This window comes from Oreochromis aureus, linkage group 6, assembly GCF_013358895.1.
Source record: "Oreochromis aureus strain Israel breed Guangdong linkage group 6, ZZ_aureus, whole genome shotgun sequence".
Lineage (NCBI taxonomy): Eukaryota > Metazoa > Chordata > Actinopteri > Cichliformes > Cichlidae > Oreochromis > Oreochromis aureus.
This window is the reverse complement of record NC_052947.1, coordinates 18,161,688-18,179,245: the sequence shown is the minus strand read 5'-3', so window position 1 is coordinate 18,179,245 and position 17,558 is coordinate 18,161,688. Positions and strand designations below refer to the sequence as shown.

Here is a 17,558-nt window from a genome sequence, read left to right as displayed (position 1 = left end):
CTGTGTCAGCGTCAGCTCGGTTTCATTGCAGCCTTTTAAGAGTATTAACTGAGCCTGTCCTACACAGGTGTAAAAGCCTGCTCTTTAAAGTCTCCTGTTGTATTTGCCAACTGGGTTTTTAGTAATCCCTGTGGGCAGGTCTCTTAATCAAAATGCAAGCAGTGACGGCCTGCTGGTGAATTACTGTTGGCAAATAAATATATAAAAGTGAGATTCAGCACCTGGTAAAGGTTTTATTCTGGCAACGGTGTTGAATAAAACCTTTTAAAGTCAGGAAAAAGTCGCTGGGGTTCTTGCTGCAAGCTTGACTGCAGGATCAATACAACTCTCATATCCTTCACTAAAAGCCAAGCTGAAGCCACCAGCCAGGTAGCCGAGCCCAGTGAGAGCCTGTGTGCAGGGAGAAACACTTGTGCTTGTTTAGCTGAAAAGTTAGAAAAAATGGATCCTACCAGCACTCGTCTTACAAGTCAGAGTTTGCATAAAGTAACATGATATAATTTGTCATTAAAAGTAGCTGCTTTCCAGATTGTGTTACACTGGTGGATGTTAACCTGCCAGGAGAGAAGGTGGACGGTGCTAGCACTGCTAAAATTGGTCAAATACTGGGTATCTGCTTACTATTAGTTCAATAATTAAAACCTCTGTTTAAATAAATATGCGCATAGTTTGCTAGGAACACCCCAAACTTCTTCCATACTGGAGGAGCCGATTATACCTGCAGCAGGGGTCATATCAGCAGGCTGAACACACTTTTATAGTTATTTCTAAAACTAGTGTTTTTAACCGGATTCAAGACATTTTCAGTTTTTACTAGTTTACTGTTTTGTTTTGTTTTTGTGGGGGGTTGTTTTAGGGGTTCTTGCTGTCATCACGGGGACATTAGCATTGTTGCCCGATAGCGCAACCATCTGAATCTCCGGGTTTGTTTTGACATTTCTCTGTGGAGCATGGCATGTCCTTTCCTCCAGCTACTCTGGCTTCCTCCCACAGTCCAGACATGCAAGTGGGGTTAATTAAGGATTTTTAAGTCTCAATCACATAAGCCTACAGACCGGTTGGCAAACTTCAGGCAATCACTGGCCAGACCTCCTTGTGATTGCATGTAGGTGCAAACAGTCACCAGCTAATTCTCGTGCTGTAGTGGAAAGAGTGCGACGTAAAGTGGAAAAGGAAAACATTCACCTTAAAAAAACCTGCCTTTTTGCTGCAAGCAAAACATTTCAGAAGGCATCGCCGATCATTTCCCGAGCCTCTGTGAGTGAGGCCTGTGGATGTTAGTTAGTGTGTATGGACATAGAATAACGTGGGAAACAGAAAATGTTGTTTGTGATCAGAATACCAGTTTGTTCCATTCAGTTGCCGTATTTCACATTTCACTGAGCTAACCTGTTTCTTCGGTTCATGCTTGCCTCTGCTGGCAAATGCTCTGCAGTTTAGGCTACTGCAATGCACTCAATGCAAAATCTCCATAATAGCAAATCTCATAAGGTACCACTTGCACATACCACAGAACTGTGACCCCGAGCACCTTATAACAGCTCCAGGAGAAAACTTAAGATTCTTCATGCACTCCTGGCTTCTTAGCAACTGAAGAGCCAGTATATTACTTTTATTTATTTGGTAGTGTCCCCACAACATAGAAAAGGCATAAATAATTGTGAGTGTTAGTGCATTGCATGGCTAATGTGGCTAACAGAGAGGGTAAAGTCCACTTTACGCCCAATCAAACTGACATTTGTATCCTCACTTACAGCTCTGCCTGGTAATGCCTTAAAAAGTTCAGGGGGTAGTCCCTCTGTGAAAATGGCTCCTGGAAAGGGCAAAAACTCACTTGGATTTGAGCCTAAAAGAACTGAAACAACCGCTGACTTGTGTAAGATTTTGAGCTGAAGCTTTTAACATTTCATATTTCAGTGAATGGAATATATCCCCTTTAATATGTTTTTACTGCTGATGTGAAGACTGACGTGCTGATGTCTGTCTAGAAAATCCTTCTCATCTGGCAATATATTATCCCTGCCTTTCTTTTAAAATCTACATCTTTAATTTAAATTACACCTTAACTGACAGTGTGCATTAGCTTGTACAATCAATCTTAGCTGCAGATCTTATTCGCCTTGCTCGGGTAATTTGTCTTGCAGCATGAAAAACAGACATCACACTTTAAAAAGAAAGTAATTCGGTAAAACTGATGATGAGCGTGAACATAATTTAAAACACGTAAATGCAAAAGCAAAAGAAAGAGCATGAGACGGTGGGTTCCGATGATTGGATTTGCGTAATTACTTTTCATCAGAGTAAAATCTAGAACCTGAGAGCTGAATCGCTGTCATGAGTAAGGTGACCCGTTACATCATCACGCTCGGTTTAACTTTACTAAATCCTGTTATTTCCACCAAAGTCTCTAAGAACGTAGATGCGCTGTTAAAACATCCATATGGGAGCGTGTCAGGACACGCTGTCTGACCGTAGCGCTGACGTAACGGATCTTGAGACAGGGGAAGAGGAAGAGCCTTTGGCAAGACCTCTGGGCTACTTTTCTCTCCCTGTTTAGCATATTTAATCTAGTCTGATTTGCGTTGTGTGGATGGCAGCCAGAGGAAAAAGAAACGGAGGGGGAGCATCTTGTTTTCTGGCTGGAGTCGGTGTTTTTTTAATTTACCTCTTGTTCTGTGTGGTCTGCTGCATTTGTGATGTCACTCCACCAATTTTAAATAATCCAACTATTATGGAGCGGATAACATTTTGTACAGACAGACAGTCCCTAGAAGATTAATCCCAGTAACTTTGATCCGTTGATCTTTGCTCTACGCCACCATGAGAAAGAAATCTAATGTTCAGACTGAAAGGTCATAAGGTTCAAATGACCTTCTTTGGGGCATCATCGGGTCATAATTTTAATCTCTCAAAAGTAAATAATTGGAGCGATTACTGCAAGGCTGTGTCAGTTCTGGCCTGAAAAACGAAAACTGGCTTTTTACTGCTTGTTAGCGAATTTACGTAGCATATTCATGCTAGCATTGTAATTGTGTTTTTGCTAAGTGTTGAGACTGTGCCAGACACGACTGGACAGTCCTCATAAACATAACATGTTTATGTGAAGCTTAATCACGTGTTATAGACGCAGACTGAGAAATGACTTTTCATTGAAGCAGGAGGCGGCTTGTGTTTCATATTGTTGAAAAAGGAACATTGTTTGCATATTAATAGATTCTTTTCAATTAGGGTCAAGGCAAAAATTATCACACAGTACAGTATATTTATTTATTTATTTAAATTTGAAGTAGTCTACAGAATAAGGCTCTGCAGTGTGGTAAAAAAAACAAAAACAAAACCTGGCCAAAGATATGCAGTGGAAACTGTATCTGTGCTTTGCGTCTCCATCTGGTGGGACCACAAAGCAGCCTCGTGTCCGTGTGCTTGCGTAAATCAGCACTGCGTCTCTCTGACGTCACAGGTTGCGTGTCATCTACTACGACACTACTGTTATATCCCAGCAGCCAACCGTGCATTTTACAGTTCTGTGTATGGGTCGCGGCACACTGCCACCACTGCTGCTCAGTTCACCTTGTTGTCTCCTTTCCCTGCAGGGGGGGTGGAAGAGAAGAGTAGGAGTGCTGAGAGACAGTGATGGGTGGAGGAAAAGAAAAGCGTGGGGTTGGTTGTTGGATGAGAGACTGATTAGAAAGATAAAAAGAAAGTGACATCGCTGGTTACCCCGGGGAGGTTTTAGATTGTCGGTTTCCTGACCATTAGGTGAGGTCGTTGGCATGCGACACATTTACATAATGTGTAGTAAGTCACTGGGAGTAGCTGGATCAATCTTCACTCCCTGTCTCGTGACTGGCTGTGACTTTCTATATATAGTCTCTAACATGAGGGAAAGCTTGCGCACATCTTCCCTCCATCGATGCACTTAAGTGCCGTCTCCTCGTCTTGCAGCCATCAAAGCACAATAGTGACTGACTTTGCTCTCCACTTTCAAAGTGTCTGGGGGGGATTCATCGTACACTGACAGCAGCCAATGCTGTGCTGGGCAGCAGCAAGCACAGCAACGCTGCTCCATTTACTCAAAACAGCCACCAAGAGCTCATTCTTATTCCGTCAGTTTCTCATGCAGATCCCCACAGACGCTGCTTCACTTTGTTGTTATTCATCCATTTCTGTTGGCTCTTACTTTCTAGCCTCCCTTAATCTTTAAGTCAAATAAGTCATTAGTTATGGGAAACATACAGGTTCATAGGGAGAAAATTACATAGGGCTGAAATTACATCTAGTTTGCCCCACCCAAAGTCACTATGTTTGCTTGTTCTGTCCTGACGGGCAAATAGTGTTTAAATTCTCACGTAATTTTACAGGTGACGATCCGGTTAAAGGGATTTTTAAAGAACACTGCACATCTTCTTCTTTAACACCAACAAAATTAACAGTTTTCATGTTGAATTGATGGAAACGAATTGAGGTGAATAAATTGCATAGGTTTTATATTTAATGTTATAAGGCTCTTCTAAATCCACATCCAGAAAAGCAGTTGTGTAGATTCAGTGCTAAAGCTGTGTGAGAGAGCATGTGTAGTTTGCTGTATACTGTATAGCTGTATATTGAACGTGTGCACATCTGAGGAGGAGGCAGGGACTGCTCAGTAGGTAAAGTGGTTCTCCCATGATCGGAAGGTCAGGGGTTCGAATCCACTAAACGGCTACCCTGAGGTACCCCTGAGCACACTGCTCCCTGGGCGCTGTACTGGTGGCTGCCCGCTGCTTCACTGGGTGAATGGGTTAAATGCAGAGGAGTAATTTCCCTATGGGGACTAACACATACACATTATATTATATATATATTCACTGTCTGTTTTACTTGTGTATGAATCCTGAGTGTTAAACAGAATAGTGTTTTGCTTGGTTCTGTAGACAGCAGGTGAGAAGCCTGACGGAGACATTTCAGCCTGTAAATGCAAGATTATGGAAAACCCAGCAAAACTTTCCTCGCTCATGCCAAACCTGGGGCGGATGGGAAGAGTAATAATCATCTAATTCTCTCTGTGGTGAAAGAATAATTGGCAAAATCCTGCAGAGGCACCAAACCTGTGACTGGATCATTATGCACAGCTGTTATTCTGTGCTAATTATTTTGAGCTGACACACCGACTTATACACACCGATTATAATTAAAAATGAAAAAGATAAATCTTTTTGATTTTGTCCCAATCTCTGTCAGTTTTGTCAGCTGAGACACGTCAGCGTGTGCTCAGAGTCAAACACATGTAGAGGTGGGCTCGTTTTTTTAATAATTCTACATAAAACACGGCCTGTCTTTGTTTTCCTTTTGTAATCGGTCAGCTCGCTCCATTCGTGCATCTGGGAACGCACAGCAATCACATGCACTTGCCTATATATAACACTCCAGGTATAAAGTAGTTCAGGATGTAATTAGCTGGCCTGTTTGATCGGCAGCAGTGTCACTACAGCTGTGACTCATGAGCGAATGCACGAACCATATATAAATTACTCCAGCTTCTTTTTTTTTCCACATTTGAAAAACACACTCATCCATTTTATTGGGTTGTTTTGTTCCTGATCCCTTTCGGTCTTTGATCCTGAAGTCTGGCAGGAGAAAGAATTTGTTGCGTGATTAAGAACAGGAAGTTACACACACCTGATAAGCCAGGCATGGGCAGGTACCTGTCACCAGCTGAAGGAGAATTTCATGCCGAGGGGAAATTAATGACAGGAAATGTATCTGGCTGCTGGATTTGTACAATATGTGCCTGTGTGTGTATGTTGCTGTCAGAATATTGAGCTCTTTCACCAGTGAGATCATAAAAGACTTTGCTACGATGACTCATAAAGCACCAATCCTCAGAAAGTCTTACACTGCATAAACTGCTGCCACAGGCTTAGCCTTATAAACCTGCCGGCTCTGTCTGTCACAGATCATCCCTCTGCATCACCCCCCACCACCACCAGCAGGGAAAAACATGTCTCACTTTTGCTCGCATAACAAGAGATAATTCAGCTCCTCGTAGTCCACATCACTAAAGATGTGATCAGCACAGGAAACGCAACCGTGTTGGTGTACAGTGTTATTCCCGCTCAAGGAAAGATTTCATCGACTGACCTTAGCTTTCATGATTTCTTCAGTCACGCATCGTGACATTCCCTGAAAGCATTTTTCCTCCCTCAGTCCATCCTCTGAGGGCTGTGTCTGGCCTCGTTGTGTCAGACTGCTGCCCCCTCAAGGCGCCCGGACGTATCACAGATTGGTCCCGATGGTGGCAGAGCTGGAAATGTTAGAGCGAGGGGACGGGAGTTATTTCTGTATTTATACCTCGTGCCATGTCTGAGGCTATAAATGCAAACGCTTGCAGCTTGTTGGGCACCCGTACTTATTTTATCTCTATCAGCAGACATAATGAGACATGATGGTGAATTTCGTCAACACTAAACCTGAACTTTAAAAAGCAGGAGCTAACCGGAAGCCTTTTTATTTTCATCAGACTTTGAGGCTTTTACATGCTCTAAACTGTCCATGAGTTTACCTGAGAGACTCCGATCTAACCCATAAAATGTTTTCCCTTAAATTTAGCTAATTTGTTTCTTCTTTTTTTCCTTCAGAACACTTTGCCCCTAGAAATATCAGGAATAAATGCATTGTATCTTGCAGCAAGTTATACTGGTGTTTGGCAGCAGTCTCTGGAATACCAGATTCATTTCACTGATGATCACTGAGACTGATATTGCACTCATCGTTGACACCCTGTTTTATGTCTTCAGGGTGACAACTTGTGTTTAGATTTCGTGTCATTTCCACCTGAGGAGGGTCAGAGGGCTGGATCTGTTTAGCACGGGCTAGCAAAGAAATCAAAATGTTTGAAGAGCTTATATCCACATACAGGATGCTCCAGCTGCTGAGAGCGGCAGATTGAAGTCATCTACTCAAACAGATACAGACCAAGATGAAAAAGTGACGACCGTGTCACCCAATGCGGACAAATTTTCCTCTTTCGTCATTGTCTCATATTAGCAATAAGAGCAAACTCAATTATTAATCAGAGTCAAAATAAAAACAAAATAAAATGATGAATCTTCATTTTAAGCTTGCACTTATGAGAAACCTTTTATTATCTGTGCCTGTACTTTGCTCAGGGCTTTTTTCATATTGTTCAGATTCAGTAATTTAAAGTCATCACTGAGAATCACAGAAATTTCTTTGACCTCTTGCATTCGCAGCATTTCACCTTTTCACGATTTGCCGGCCTGATTATTCATTTTTTTTGGTTTGTTTGTTTTGCAGAGAGTGAGCGAGAAGGTCGGAGGAGCAGAAGGAACAAAGCTTGATGATGACTTCACTGAAATGGAAAAGGCACGACTGCACTCACACGTTCACATTATCACCTTGTTGTTCAATAATTTCCAGAAATTATTGCTGTGTTACTGGATTATCAAAACTTTGTTGGACTAACACGGACCATTTAAAGAGAACGTTGGTCAAGAATCCACTGATTTAGTTTTTGTACACTGACGTTATTGTAAAAACTCTAAAGTTGTGGAGACATGTTTCACACATATTTGCACCAACGCTGAATTTAAACTAAAAAGCTGCAAGAGAAGTGCGCTTGAAAAGGTCTAATAGCTTTGGGATTTGCACCCACTTTACAGCTCCATGTTACACCTGGATATGAGCAGAGCACGGATATGTGTTAGTACTTGTGTGGTGATGTGGTCTATCTGATATCCTCGTGTAATAATGTTGTTGCAGCTGTCATTTCTTACCTGTAATTTTTTTCTTTGCCTCGTGTATCTCCTTCCACGTTGTGGTGTACAGAGGGTGGACACCACAGCTCGAGCGGTGATGGACATCATCACAAAGACCACTGAGTATCTGCAGCCAAACCCAGGTAACATGATGGTTATCCCACAAACTTCAGGATTGGTTTTTGGTGTTGCTGGCTGACCTTTACCTGTGTTACCACTTTTCGCTAATGGTTAATCCAAAATGCTTATTAGCCTTAATTTCTTCTTGTATTTTGCAACAAAACTCACATTAATCTGCAAATTAAACATCCTGTAAACAACAAACTCATTTTACCCATTTAGCCATGGATCATGACTGCAGATTTAATTTCTTCAAACGTGAATCCCAGAAGAATCGGATTTCATTAGTTTTCTGTCTCCTTAGCCACAAGAGCAAAGATGAGCATGATGAACTCCATGTCACGCATCCGAGGCCAAGAGAAGGGGCCGGGCTATACCCAGACTGAGGTCATCCTGGGGGAGGCCATGCAGAAGTTTGGCAGGGACCTCGGAGAGGAGTCAAACTTTGGTGAGCCGCAGCGCATTAAAAGCTGGTCACAGAAAGTCTGACAAACACTTTTCTTACAGACTCTGCAAGAACAAAGCAGCACGATTTTATTCCTTCAAGGACGCAGGAAAAAAATATCATGAAAAATGTATGAGTCTGTTTTTCAGCCAAGATGCACAGCAGGCTGCCTTTTTTCACGACTGAACATTAAGATGTTTTTCAAAGAGAAGCACCTGTTTTGAAAATCTGCTGTAGGCTCTAATGAGAGAGTTACACTTAAAATCCCCTTATTTTTCTGCATCATACACTGAAATCAAAATCCGTGTTCACATGTTACGTGGCGACTAAATACAAAATTTGTGTTGTTTTTGTAGGTCTTGCTCTGATTGATGTTGGAGAAGCCATGCGTGAGCTTGGAGAGGTTAAGGATGCTCTGGACATGGAGGTGAAGCAGAACTTTATTGATCCTCTGCAGAACCTTCACGAAAAAGATCTCAGGGAGATCCAGGTACTCTGACACTGCGGCATGGTGGGGGGGGACTCATGAAAATCATCTCTGGGTTGGGAATTCATATCACCTGTCTGTTTTTTCTTGTTTCAGCACCACCTGAAGAAACTGGAAGGTCGACGTCTGGACTTTGATTATAAGAAGAAACGTCAGGGCAAAGTGACGGATGACGAAATCAAACAAGCGCTTGAGAAATTTGATGACTCCAAGGAGATTGCTGAGCAGAGCATGTTCCACCTGTTGGAGAGTGATGTAAGCACTATGCACTTCCTCAATTCATCAGCACACATGACGTATGTGAACCTCTGAACATGTCTGAGAGTGAATCCTGGTTATATTTTAGATTTTACCTGGTGGGCTTCACATTAAGTCCTTGAGAAAGGAGAGTCCTAGAGTCCTAGAGAAAAAATACAAATGATTCCTGAAAGATGAGTTTTACAGTCAAAAATAAAAAATAAGTTCATTGGATTTGTATGAAACTTTGGTGATAAAGGTTTAAAGTAGAAACTGATCAGCCTGTTGTATGGATGTGTAGTAGATCTTGTGCTTCTTCCCTGTGCATCAACAGATTGAACAGGTGAGCCAGCTGGCCGCGTTGGTTCACGCTCAGGTGGAGTATCACACCCGAGCTGCCGAGATCCTCACACAGCTGACCAGTAAGATCGATGAACGGTCAGTACTGACATTTCACTCTCCCACTGGGTCTTTTCATGATTTACATGTTTGAAGTATTATTTAGTAACGCAGCAAAGCCAGAGAAACAGAATCTGGTTAATGTAATCCGGTTATTTGTGCTCTGAGGGATTCTTTGGCTTTTTCTAGGATAAAGGATACTTCCATCAAACCAAGGAAAGAGTTTGTCCCAAAACCGCGCACGTCTATGGACTTCTCCATCAATTTGAGCCAAAATGGAGGTGTCCACAGTGCTCGCTCTCCAGGTGAGAACTAGAATACAAACTCACTGTTCAGGAAGATGCCCAGAAACTAGTCCTGGTACTATATGTATGCTTTCATCTCAATTTTGAGAATCTCATGAGTTTAATTTTGTATTCAAGGATAGTTTCTGGGCTACTTTCTATTTTTTTTCCCTTCATTTAACCTTTCTCTGTTTTTCATTTTCACTGCAAATTCTCAAATAGAAAACAACACTAACACAGATGAAACAGATTAACTAATAAAACCTCACACTCATACCTTTCACTGATTAATATTTGACTCAAATGGTCAAAGAGTTTCACAGGACTGCAGCATCATTAGCAAAAAACTATATACAGTACACCTCATGATTCAGCAGCTCATCATCCCACCTTTATTGACAGCTCTCTGAAGGTCCCACAACAGCATTTCAGTCAGGTTTGGGTCTGGACTTTGGCTGGGCCATTGCAACACTATGCCGCCATTTTTTTCCTTTCTTTTGGAAAAACCTACAAGCAAGCCAGACTTTAGTCCAGTCTTCAGTTGTTCAGTTTTAATTGTACTGTCATGAACATTAACATTAAACATGCTAACTGGGGCCTGCAGAGTCTGAGATGTAGCTCTTGGGGTTTTTGCAGTTTCTCTGAGCATCGGCATGAATTTTCTGGGATGTCCACCCCTGGAAAGATTGTGGCGTTGTGCTAACAACCACCCAAATGCTCCAGATCAGCAAACTGCCGGAACTTCTGCTTTTATAGTAGTGGTGGTCACGCTTGGTGACGATCAGTTAAGCATCTGACTGCTACTTACCCTCTTAATTCCCATGGAAGCAGTCTGCACTGTATCTCTGCACAGAGTCCTGTGCAAACGTTCTTTTTCACATGCTGCAGTCAGGTCTGATTGTAGACCCTTAAATGTACTTGGCAGCATCGCTCTGCATCGGCACCCACCTGCCCTTTCACATGCATGTGTGTAAAAGCCTGGGGTGTGTGGAGAGCAAATGTCTCTGCCCTTTCGTGCGCATACATGGAAATTCAAAGGAGGGAGAGCAACAGCAGGCCTTCGTCCCCAGGGTACAGATCAGACCAGACATCAGTGTCAAGAATTATGAAATTGATAAGTCAGACAGGAACTGTTCTTGGATTGTGGGCAGAGCTTGACTTTATGACCTGCTTGCAGTAACGCTCTGCTCGATATATTTCACAATAAAAGGCTTCTGGAAAAGAATACATCTTCAGTGCTCCCATTTAAGCTATTTACTATGAAATATAATATATGCAGGTTTCTGCTTTTAACAGCAAAGCGGCACAGTAACAACATCAAAGAAAGCATGAAAAAAGGAGTCGATCTGCTATCAAGATAAAAGCAAATATGCACAAAAGCACAAACAGTTTTTTAACTATTTAAACCAGCTGTTCAAACAGCAGAAAAACAATATGATTTTTTTGCTTTTAAATAGCAGCAGCCAATAAAGGAAGTAAAATATATTTGAGAATTTACAGTGCATCTTTTGGTTTCCTAATTTATCTTTTCCCCTACTGTTCATTTACAGTTTTTAACATGAACTGAACAGAATATTCATCAATCCAGAACAAATGAATCCAACTCTGCACTCTTCTCTTTCCCATTATGATTTTTTTTTTAATTCTTGCAGGTTCGAGGTCTCCAGGTGAGCCAGGTTAAACTTGTGCTTTTTTTTCTACCTTTGTGTGATCATCAGTTCATCATCACCCGTCTTCATTTACACTGGAAACTCAGAACTACTACTTCTTATTTCCTGCACCCCTTCCTTATGTTGATTCCCTTTTCCGTCTCTGCAGCAAGGTCTCCAGGTGAGACAACAGTGAATCCAGGAGAGATACCACAGTATCTCTTCTTCTTTTTTGTTTTGTTATACATCTTTTGTTTTTAATTAATATTTTTTTGTGTGAGAGAAACTTGTCAGTTTTAAGTGGATGAAACAAACAGCAGAAAATCACGTGCCGTCCACTTGACTAACAAAGATTTCTCGACAATGACTTAAAGAACTGCATCGACGGACGAGCATTTGCTGTTTCTGTTTCGTTCTTTTGTGAATTTTCTGACTTATTTGACCCCCCCCCCCCCACTCTTTCTTTGTCTGTCTGCTTCTCTCATAGCCTGTAGATAAAAGATGGACACAGTTTTATGCTTTCATACTTGCATTTTTGTCCCTCTAATGGCCAGCAGGGGGCAACTCTTCGGTTTGCTAAAAGAAGCCCAGTTTTGTAAAATGTATTTCTCACTTTAACCATTTTTCTAATGGCTTTAGAGTCAAAGCCTTTAGTTTAAAGTCATTAGCAGGGTATACTGGGATCGCGTCCTGGTTCTCTTGCTTGTTATGTTTTTCAAAATACAGATGTTGCAAACACAGATGTTGCAAACACAGAGGTTGATGTTGTAAGGGGTTATGTCCATCTTTTGTCTACAGTCTATGGCCTTCCCACCTCTTTTCAAATTCTTGTTTATCTTCCTGCTCTTTTGTCTACTGACTCTTCATCGCCGTGATCACTGTAATTCCATCAGTTCATCATTTCTCCATCTGAAGATTTGAGTGATAAAATTCTCATCACACACCCTTCTTTTTTTTTTTCTTTCTCCTTTGCAGCAAGATCTCCAGGTGAGCAAGAGTGACTTGGGAAGAGATGCCACATCTCGCTATCACTCTTATTTTTATCCTTCCATAAATGGACTTTTGAATAAGTGTATTCTTGTCTTTGTATTTATTTTTTTGTATTTATTTGTTTGTTTGCAGTAGAGCTGCCACGATTAGTCGACTAGTCACGATTACGTCGACTATCAAAATCGTCGACGACTGATTTAATAGTCGACGCGTCGTTTGAAGCTTTGTAAGATCACAAAAGACGCAGGAATAAGTAGTAGGATTTAAAAGTGTAATAACGGACTGAAACAGAAGATGGCAGCAGTGCATGTAAAGGATGCCAGCTGCCGTTAAACCCCGAAGAAGAAGAAGCTGTGTCCCAGAATTCATAGTGCGGCCCAGCGCAGTTGTCAACAATGGCGGCAGCTAGTTAGTTTTAATATTACTCTTATTATTCTTTCTGGGTCACAAAATAAACGTTTAACATATTTTCAAGCTGTACGTTTTACGTCCAATCGATGCATGATCTGATTAGTCGACTAATCGCAAAAATAATCGGTGACTAGTCGACTATCAAAATAATCGTTTGTGGCAGCCCTAGTTTGCAGTGCTAACCCCCGTTTGTTCTCTTTTCTTGAGCTCTTTTTTTCTTTAAAGAGTAATCTGACATTTTTGGAAATGTTCTTGATTGAGTATTTGCTTAGCCTTACATAAGAACATAGGACACCCCTGTCTGGACACTAAATATAAAGCTATAGCCAACCAACTGACAGATCAGTGTAGCAGCTCATCTTAACAAATTTCACCTGCTGGCACATGTAAACCTCACTAATATTCTTTTAAGAGAGTTAACATTAACTTTTTGGAGGTCCTTGTAAACTGCTCAGAGCCAGATAAAACAGATTAAATAATGAACCCTTCAACAAATGATGTATACCATGTTAATTTGTGAAAAGGAAAACTGCTGGCAATCAAGTTTTAGACAGGACCAAGCTAGATGATGTTAGTCTAGTTCAGGTCAAAGAGGTCTAAAGGAAGTGCACCGACTCTTTAACACAGTTGGGGCAAATAACCAGAAATATATTTGACAAAATAAGCCATTTCTTTTGTAATTCAAAGACACAGACAGTCACAGACTGTCTGGTTTCTGAAGTCCTGTTTTGAATCCTCAGGATGAGTGTCTACCCCATTACTGTCTCGGTTGCAAAAATACGGATGTGACAAAGACGCACAGGTCTGACTCTAGATGTAAACGAGCGCGCAGTTTCTTACAGCAGATAATCCTGCATCTGACCATAATGACTGTGCCCGTAAATATATCAGGAAAGTGTCTGCAGAGGTCAAGCCAGAAACCTGTTTTCCCATAAACCTCAATAGGGCCAGAAGTCTTTTCGCAACCACAGCTATCGCCATCTGGTGGTGTTGCCATAGAATGCAGATAAAAAGGACTTCCACACTGGCTTCGTTCTTCCAAGCCGTCCGTGGGCCAACTATCTTCTTTTAATGTGCTGTTGTCAAATTGTAGTGTGCTCATTACTGCCCCCTGAGGTTGGAGGCTCAAGGGTGTATAACACTCACTTGTATTTTGCACCTGCACAGGGAAAACGATGAGCCAGTTTCCTAACATCGTGTCAAAAACAGATGTTAGGAAATGCCACACAGGCTATAGCACAACAACTCTGAACACTACGCCAAAAAGAGAATACATAAGGACATTTCCTAAAATATTAAACTGCTCTTTGAAACGCTAATTATATTCACGGCTACTGATGCTTTGTGTCTCTTTTGCTTTGTCTCCTGCTCTCTTTCCCTCTTTTAGCCAGGTCTCCAGGTGAGCCTTTCACAAGCTTTTCTTGTGGTTATTCTGCTTGTAATCAATGTGTGGAGTCTCCTTCGCCTGCCTCTCCTAATTCTCCTTTTATTTGTTTATCTCTCCGACCCGCTCTCTTCCTCTTCTCCAGCCCCCATGGACCAGCCCTGCTGTCGTGCGCTGTACGATTTTGACCCTGAGAACGAAGGTGAGCTAGGCTTCAAGGAGGGCGATATCATCACCCTTACCAATAAGATCGATGACAACTGGTACGAGGGGATGCTGCAGGGCAACTCGGGCTTCTTTCCCATCAACTACGTGGATATCCTGGTGCCACTGCCCCACTAGGATGTCTCGACTACCAGCAGTGTCCGAAGCTGCGACATGATAAATCCTGGCCTCCAGTTCCTCCTCCAAGTACTCCCAGTAACCTTTTCCTAAACATTCCTACTTATCCACCTGCACTCCGCTTTAAAGGAGTCAAAACGGCAACGAAACAATAACCAATGAAGATGTGAGCGAGACTGATGATAACTTAAAGGAAGCACTCTTAAAGAAAGCGAGGGGAGAAAAACAAAAACAAAACAGCATTTATAGTCTTGCTTCCCCCTTATCCCACGAGTCACCTTCAGGCTTCCGTAGTCATTTTATCCGTTTCCGTCCCGGCTTTTGTCTCGCTTTAAGTTGGCTGTCAGTCCGTCACAAGCTTCTCAGCGCAGGCTTGCAAAATCACACTCTGTATCTCTGTGTTTCGTGGAAACCTTTGCAGTAGATAGAAACTCTTTTTTCCCTCAAACTACCACTACAAAATAATCAGTCCACATGCTTCATGTTTAAGACTGTAGTTCAAGCATGTTTTCAACTGGTTTCATGTTTTTAAAAAAAATGTTTAACTGAATATTTTTGTTTTCACATTTCCTTTTTTCAACTGTCGTTGCCTCTTTTGACAGTTCTGGGTGAAACTATGTTCCTGTCATGTCCTAAAAAAAATCAGTTTAAATGAGTTTAGACAAAACTCAACAGATTCATCATGTAACACAGTATTTTAATGGTTTTTTTGTGCATGTGTTGTAACATATTGGTCATATGTTATACCAAAGTTACTTGTAAAACCTAAATAAAAATGAAACTCCAGCAGGAAGGTATCAGAAAGTCTGTTTGATGGGAACAAGTTTAAGCTTGCAACCTGGAGTTCTTTGGTATTCTATTAGGAGGTGAAGCTTTATTAAGTATGTGACACATACTCGAGCCAGTGATTAGTGAAGTGATGACATGATTTTCTAAAAACAGCAAGTCGTGAAGTTTAAACTGTTTTGAAGTGATGTAAAGAAAAACTCCGGTGCGTAAGTCTCAGTCCTCCGACATGTATTTTATCAGCAGTGTGAAACATGGTTGATGTGTTGTGATATAATGACGTATAAATCTTAACACCTGAGGAAACCATATAATCGTGCAGCTGAAGAAGGCATAGCTCTTCTTCCCGCATCCCTTACTAGTCCAAGTAGTGTTCTGTAGTTTAGCTTCTGTAAGCCACCGATGATACTAGGCAGGAGCGTTTTAAGGAAGGAGTCCAATGAGAGCTCGTTCCTTTTTTTTTTGTCTTGGTGGAAATTTTATATATCGGTTAAAATTATGCAAACACAAAAAGCTTTTTCTTCACGGTTATACAACCATATAAACCATACCCCTCTCTCCCCTTTCCCACGTCATGCCCGAGCTTAGAAAAAACTAGATGTTGTTGTAGATGTCCGATTTTTTTCCAACCTGCGATATGCTCGTATGCAGTATTATGTGAGATTGTTTCCCCAACTTTTAGTGATCTACTGATAACCAAGAACTCATATCGACCCAGTCGGGAGCTGTAGTGCACGTTTTATCACTGAGGTTTTCTTTTCTGCAGAACAGCCTGTGCAGCAGCACTGACTGTTTTTATTCAGTTATTTATTTATTTATTTATTTATTTTCACCCATCTTGTAGAAATGTTGTGCGTGTATTTCGGGGGCGGGCGGCTTATTTGGGTTTGCATACTCTTCGAGTTATGCACAGGGATGGGGCTGCAGAGGACCTCTGATGCTGAGGTATTTAACATCTACTGTCTCTGACAGTGTTCAACGTTAAAACAAACACGGATGTCTCCTCAATCAAAGGACCAATTCACTATGTTCAGCAGATCTATATGGAAAAGAAAACCTATAAGAATGTTTAACGTATTCGTCTTATAAGACATACTATGCTTATGACGGTGGACCTTTCACACGTTTCTCATAAAAAATGTTTGCTTGATTTATATTTATTTATTTCAGTTCATCTATTCATCTATGCTTGTATGAGAAACATGCACGGGGGGGGGGGGGGACGGGGACTTTTAAGAGTAAAAAACAGCATAAGACATCTTTATGAGACACAGAATAAATGTAAAACATAAACATTTACTATTTTTTTCTTTGTGTGGAAAATTACAATAAATGATGCAAAATCAGCTGATAACCCATATTTAATGTATTCTTTTCTTTTTTTCTTCCAAAGGGAAGCACAATGTTAACAGATGGTATATTTTGTTGGCTGGAGTCTAGCGATACAGTTTTAAAGAGATATTTATTCTTTTTTTTTAAGACGTAACAAATTCTTCCTTCTTTTTGTCGTTCACTTTTTTAACAATCGTGTGTATCTTTGCCCTCAATGAGGACTGTACAGCTTTTTGTGTTTTGTTTTCACCTCGTGTGTGCGTGTGTGTGTATAGTCGCGCATCTACAGTAACGTATCTTATTTTTGTAATTGTGACAGAAGTATACACATACTCTATAGATGTATATATAGTATCTAACCCGGAAGTAATGTGGCAGGAGGGATTATGTGCTGCACATGATTGTCTTTGGATTGTTTTTTTTGGGGGGGGGGTTGTTGTCTGTTTTTTTTCTTCTGTTCTTGTTTTGTTTCCTGCACTGGATTCTAAAACTGTACGCTTGATGTAAAGAAAAAAAAAATGTGTAATTCAGTTCAAATCTGTGTAATTTATTCAAATAAATACCAAGAAATGGTTATTGGACGATTTTCCCTTCACACAACAATCTTTTTGTCCACATCTACACTAAACCTAAGCTCAGTGTGGAATCATGTAACACTAGCTTTTGCACCTCGCTACACCTCTCTGTTATTTTCAGTACACGGGGAAGCGGGGTGGTGACTTAGCTCTGCAAATAGAAGAAGGTCGATGCATTATTCATTTTCCTGCTGGATTCTTTCATGATGCGTTGTGAGAAGCGGGGAAAAAATGGGTCAGGTATGAGAATCTTCTTTTGTGTTTTCAAGACAGCTGAAATGTTTAAATAACCCTGTTAGTGTAACGTCATCAAAAGCATGGCTGTAGCTTCAAGCATCTTAAAGGCTCCAAAAGATATTA

General features: G+C 41.1%; 1 protein-coding gene across 6 annotated transcripts in view; it reads left to right on the top strand.

Annotated features, from left to right (window-relative positions):
* Window positions 1-17,204, top strand: part of sh3gl2a (SH3 domain containing GRB2 like 2a, endophilin A1) — a 47,736-nt gene extending 30,532 nt beyond the window's left edge. For 2 of the 6 annotated variants that reach the window (XM_039613032.1, XM_031752347.2), the window contains exons 2-12: window positions 7,297-7,365; window positions 7,828-7,900; window positions 8,182-8,325; window positions 8,679-8,812; window positions 8,906-9,064; window positions 9,381-9,484; window positions 9,635-9,750; window positions 11,382-11,396; window positions 12,354-12,365; window positions 14,167-14,178; window positions 14,309-17,204. In XM_039613032.1, coding sequence (XP_039468966.1) covers window positions 7,357-7,365; window positions 7,828-7,900; window positions 8,182-8,325; window positions 8,679-8,812; window positions 8,906-9,064; window positions 9,381-9,484; window positions 9,635-9,750; window positions 11,382-11,396; window positions 12,354-12,365; window positions 14,167-14,178; window positions 14,309-14,505 — 975 coding nt within the window. In that variant the 5' untranslated portion in view covers window positions 7,297-7,356 and the 3' untranslated portion in view covers window positions 14,506-17,204. Of the gene's footprint in view, window positions 1-6,350; window positions 6,428-7,296; window positions 7,366-7,827; window positions 7,901-8,181; window positions 8,326-8,678; window positions 8,813-8,905; window positions 9,065-9,380; window positions 9,485-9,634; window positions 9,751-11,381; window positions 11,397-12,353; window positions 12,366-14,166; window positions 14,179-14,308 lie in introns of those variants that run through there. The other 4 variants (XM_039613031.1, XM_031752348.2, XM_039613030.1 and 1 more) reach the window with 4 other exon arrangements.
* The last annotated feature ends 354 nt before the right edge of the window (window positions 17,205-17,558 follow it).